At 42.2% G+C, this 5,520-nt stretch overlaps 1 protein-coding gene across 1 annotated transcript in view; it reads left to right on the forward strand.

The window, feature by feature from the left end:
* Positions 1 to 2,791: 2,791 nt before the first annotated feature.
* The window catches only part of LOC102756101 (zinc finger protein 239-like), a gene marked incomplete at its 5' end in the record, with an annotated part of 10,850 nt that continues 8,121 nt past the window's right edge, over positions 2,792 to 5,520 (forward strand). Inside the window, one exon of the mRNA XM_015560812.1 lies at positions 2,792 to 2,808. Coding sequence (XP_015416298.1) covers positions 2,792 to 2,808 — 17 coding nt within the window. The remainder of the gene's footprint in view (positions 2,809 to 5,520) is intronic.

Genomic DNA, 5,520 nt, shown 5'->3' on the forward strand with positions numbered 1-5,520 from the left:
AGGCTGAAGGGTCCCAGGTTCAATTCCAGTCAAGGGCACATGCCTGGGCTGCAGGCTCACTTCCCAGTAGGGGACATTCAGGAGGCAGCCAATCAATGATTCTCTCTCATCATTGATGTTTCTGGTTTCTGTCTCTCTCTCCCTCTCCCTTCCTCTCTGAAATCAACGTAGCACGAAATTTTATACACACACACACACACACACACACACACACACACTAGTTGGTATAGAGCCCTCAGCCCGCCCTGCAACCTCTCTAATCTAGGACCCCTCAGACATCCCTCTCGCAATCGGGACCACTGGCTCCTATCTGCTCACATGCCTGTGTGCCTGATCGCCCCTAACTACTCAGCCTGCCGTCCTGCTTGCCCCCAACTTTCCCCGCCTCCCACCGCCGGCCTTCTCACCCCCAACTTCTTTCCTTGCCGGCCTAATCACTCCCAACTGCCCATGCCACTGACCTGCTTGCCCTCAACTGCCCCACCCACAGCCGGCCTAATTGTCCCCAACTGCCCCCCTGCTTCCCTGCTTCCCCAGGGAAACTGACCCTTAAATCATCTCACAACTGACATTCCTTTTCTCTTAGAACACATTATATTTGTTAACTTTCCTCTCCAGACCTGCCCAGAGAATTCCCCACTGAAAAAGTCCACCTGGAGTTCTTTAAAACCCTGCCAGCCTGCTTGCCCCCAACTGCCCTCAGCCTGCCTTCTTGCCCCAACTTCCCCCATTGCCGGCCTGCTCGCGCCTAACTGCCCCCCCTTCCAGCGTGCTCATCCCCATCTGTCCCCTCTGCTGGCCTGATCACCCCCGACTGCTCTCCCCACCTGGCCTAATCGCCGCTAACTGCTTCTGCCTCAACCCCGCCACCATAGCTTTGTCCGGAAGATCTCCCAGTCTAATGAGCATATTACCCTTTTATTGGTATAGATTAGTGGCCTGGTGCATGAAATTTGTGCAGGGTGGGGAGGGTTTCCCCCAGCCCGTCCTGCAACGTCTCCAATCGGGCTCCTCGGGGGATGTCTGACTGCTCGCCCACAATTGGCCACCCTGTTGTTTTTTTAATATATTGTATTGATTTTTTTACAGAGAGGAAGGGAGAGGGATAGAGAGTTAGAAACATAGATGAGAGAGAAACATTGATCAGCTGGCTCCTGCACACCTCCTACTGGGGATATGCCCACAACCAAGGTACATACCCTTGACCAGAATCGAACCAGGGACCTTTCAGTCCACAGGCCGACCCTCTATCCACTGAGCCAAACTAGTTAGGGCTCCACTTGCATTTCTTGATGATGAATGAGTTAAAAATCGTTTATTATGTGTATTGCGCATCTTTACGTCCTATTTTGGAAATGTGTATTCACTTCCTCCACCCATTTTCAATCATACTGTTTGTCTTTTTGGTGTAAAGTTGTGTGAGTTCCTTATATATTTTGGATCTTTAGCTTTTGAGGAGGTAGCTTTGCTGGGTTTTTGTTGTTATTTTGTGGTTTCTTTTGATATGTCAAAATTATTCTTTTGTAGTCTCATTTCTTTAGATTTTGGGTTCTTTATTATGCCTAGGAAGATACCTGGAAACCAGTATTTTAAAGAGTGATGGTAATGTTCATTGAGTATGCTTTCTTTCAGTGTTTTCATGGTTTCAGGTCTCATATGTTTGTTGTTAATCCTTGCTGAGTTCAGTTTGGTTCCTGTTCTTTGAACAGGGTCTAGTTTTAGAATTTTTGCATGTGTCTGTTTCATTTTTGTTTAACTACTTGAACAACTGAAGAATTGGTCTTTACCTATTGTGTGTTCTTGTCTTCTATCTTACAGATTAGTTAACCCTATAGCTTTGGACATTTTTAAAGTTGTGTTACTTTTTTTTTCATGTTGATTTTTAAAAGGTGTTTATATATTCTGGATATTAACTACTTATCTGATAATATGCTTTGGGGATTTTTTTTCCATTTCACAGCTTGTATTTTTAACACACTGACCATTTGCTTTAATGTGAATAATACTTTTATACAGGGTATAATGCCTTTTGACTATTTCGTTTTGTTTACCTTTCCGTTTGGTGTTAAAATAAAAAAATCAAATGTCATAAATACTTTTCTATATGACTAGACAGATTTGCTCAGTGGATAGACTGTTGACCTGCGGACTGAATGTTCCTGGGTTCGATTCTGATCAAGGGCACGTGAGCAGGTTGCAGGCTCCCATCCCCAGAAGGGGCCATGCAGGAGGCAGACAACCAATGAATCTCAATGTTTCTCTCTCTCTCTCTGTTCTTCCTCTTTGACATCAATGAAAATATATTAAAAATAAAACAAAAACTTTTCTATAACTTTTCTTTTAATAGATTGAGTTGTTATTAGCTTTATGTTTCTATCTTTTATCCATTTTGGTTTAATATTTGTATATGGTGTCTAATAACAGTCCAACTTCACTTATTTTGCTCGTAGACATCTCGGTATGTCAACCCTATTCGTATATGTGAGAGTATCTTTTATTTCTTTTGTGGTAAAAGCATTCTGTAGAAGATTGTTTTACCTCATGCATGGGAAGTTGTAAATGCACATTAGGTTTATATATATGTATAAGCTCCCATCCCCTCTGTGAATCGTCAGTCTCTTCCATTTCCTTGCCCCTGATTCTAGTACATTCACCAATTTATTCTGTTTATCAAATTTTTTGTTCATTTGACTTTTAGATTCACTTGTTGATAGTTATGTATTTACTTTTTTCATAATTTTTTATCTTCACCTTTTATTTCTCCTTCCTCTTCTTAAAGAATACCATTCAGTATTTCATATAATACTGGTGTGGTGGTGATGCACTCCTTTAGGTTTTTCTTGTCTGTGAAGCTCTTTCTCTGACCTTCAATTCTAAATGATAGCTTTTCTGGGTAGAGTAATCTGGGTTATATGTTCTCGCTATTCATCGCTTTGAATATTTCTTGCTATTCCCTTCAGGCCTGCATAGTTTCTGCTAAAAATCAGCTGACAGGCATACGGGTGCACCCTTGTAGGTTACTAACTGTTTTCTTCTTGCTGCTTTTAAGATTCTCTCTTTGTCTTTTACCCTTGGCATTTTACTTACGATGTGTCTTGGTGTGGTCCTCTTTGGATTCCTTTTGTTTGGGGTTCTCTGCTCTTCCTGGACTTATAAGTCTATATCTTTCACCAGGTAGGGGAAGTTTTCTGTCATTATTTCTTCAAATAGCTTTTCTATATCTTGCGCTCTCTCTCTTCTTCTGTCACCCCATAATTCGGATGTTTGTACACTATCTTCATATTGGCTGTGTTTTGCTTCCTTTTATTTCAAATCTTTGACTTGATTCTCGATATCCTCTAGTGTACTGTTGAATCCCTGTATATTATTCTTTTTTTTAAAATATATTTTATTGATTTTTTTACAGAGAGGAAAGGAGAGAGATACTCAGAAACATCAATGAGAGAGAAACATCGATCAGCTGCCTCCTGCACATCTCCCACGGGAGATGTGCCTGCAACCCAGGTACATACCCCTGACCGGAATCGAACCTGGGACCCTTCAGTCCGCAGGCTGATGCTCTATCCACTGAGCCAAATCGGTATCGGCCCTGTATATTATTCTTATAAGTACCGCGCGCTAACCAATTGCGCCACTGGAGCTCCGGCCTATTATTCTTTATTTCAGTCAGTGTATGCTTAATTTCTGACTGGTCCTTTTCCATTTTTTGGCATTTTCATTGAGATCCTTGAAGGTCTCTGTAAGTTCTTTGGAGGTTTCTAGAAGATTCTTGAGTAACCTTATAACTGTGGTTTTGAACTCTATAGAGTAGTTTGCTTACTTCCATTCCTTTCATTTCTGACATGTTTCTTTGTCTCCGCATTTTGGCTGCTTCCCTGTTTGTATGTATGTACTACGTAGCTGCTCACTCTCCTTGAGTTGATAGCGTGGCCTTGTGTAGTAGGTATCCTGTTGGGCCCAGTGACTCAGCGTCCCCAATCACCTGAGGTAGACACTCTTGTTGCACCCCTTTATTGCTGTGTGCACAGTGTTGTTGTAGTTGAGCCTTGATTGTTGTTGGCATCACTGGGGGGAATTGACCACCAGGCCAATAGTCAGTGCTTTCCAGCTTTGACTACAGTGGGTGAAATACTGTGCAGGAGACACCCTTATGGGGCAGGACTTCATTGGTGCTTTGGTGCTTACTGAGTATGCCCCTTGAGTGTATCACTTATGGATGTGAAGAGTTGTAATCTGGTATGGTCTCACACTGAGCACTGGATACACTGGCTCTTGGATCTCTAAGGAGATGCAAAGTGAGCCATTGCTTGGGGCACCCAAGAGGAGCTGCAGAGAGATCTGCAGATTCCTTCTCTTTGTATTGGGTTTGGAAGTACACAGATGAGGTCCAGCTGTGACGCAAGGCATGCTGCCGTTGTTGCCAGTTGTGGGGCCTTTTTTTTTTTTTTTGATAACTTTGAAGGTCCCTTACCTAGCTGAAGATTGCTTGACAGGTTTTAGGCTGAGAATAGACAGGCCTTTCATATGCAGAAGCCACTGCCCACAACTTGGGTGTGGTATTAAATTGGGAAGGGTGGAGTCTCAGTGAATCTTCAGGGCAGAGCAAACAGCAATGGCTGCCAATCAGCGCTGTACCCGGGAGATCCCAGCAAAGGAACCATGACCGGTGCAAGCACCTCGGTTTGGAAGAAACTTTCCACTGTGTTCCTGTCCCAATGCCAGATAGTCCAGTTTTTTTTGTTATATATCTTTGTCCCCCTGACTCTCACAAGGCACTAGAGCTCAGAGCAAGTGGAAGCTTGTATCTCCCTCTAAATTAAAAAAGCGACACACCCAGGTACCAGCCCTTTCCACACCTCTGCACCTCCTACCAGTCTCAATGCACTTTCTTCTTTACCTCTCTACTCAGCCAGCTTTCTGGCCATTCTGGATGATAATTGTTCTGGATATTATTTGTAATTTTGATGTGGCTGTGGGATGCAGCAGATTACAGGTGTTTACTTATTCCGCCATCTGGTGCCTCTCTCCCAGACAAATTCTTTGATGTTGAAGATGTCTTTCATTAATGATTCTACTGTATTTTTTAATTCGTGTATTCTGTTTTTCAGTTGTTCCTTTCGTGGTGGAGTTTGTAAAATACTTTCTCATTGTATTTTCACTTTGGTTCTATAATATTTCAGTGATATTACATAGTTGTCTTTTTTCTCCTTTTCGGCTTTAATATATGTAGTTCCATTCCTTTTTTTACATTATTTTTTTTTCTTTCAATTTGTTAATGTGATGTGTCACGTTTATTGATTTTCGGATATTGTACCATCTTTGCATCCCTGGGATAAATCCTACTTGGTCATGGTTTATGATCTTTCTGATGTACTGCTGGATCTGATTTGCTAAGATTTTGTTGAGGATTTTGGCATCTATGTTCTTGAGGGATATTGGCCTGTAATTCTCTTTCATTGTGTTGTCTTTACCTGGTTTTGGTATTAGAGTGATACTGTCTTCATAGAATGAGCTTGGAAG

Source organism: Myotis davidii, unplaced genomic scaffold, assembly GCF_000327345.1.
Source record: "Myotis davidii unplaced genomic scaffold, ASM32734v1 scaffold2656, whole genome shotgun sequence".
Classification (NCBI taxonomy): Eukaryota; Metazoa; Chordata; class Mammalia; order Chiroptera; family Vespertilionidae; genus Myotis; species Myotis davidii.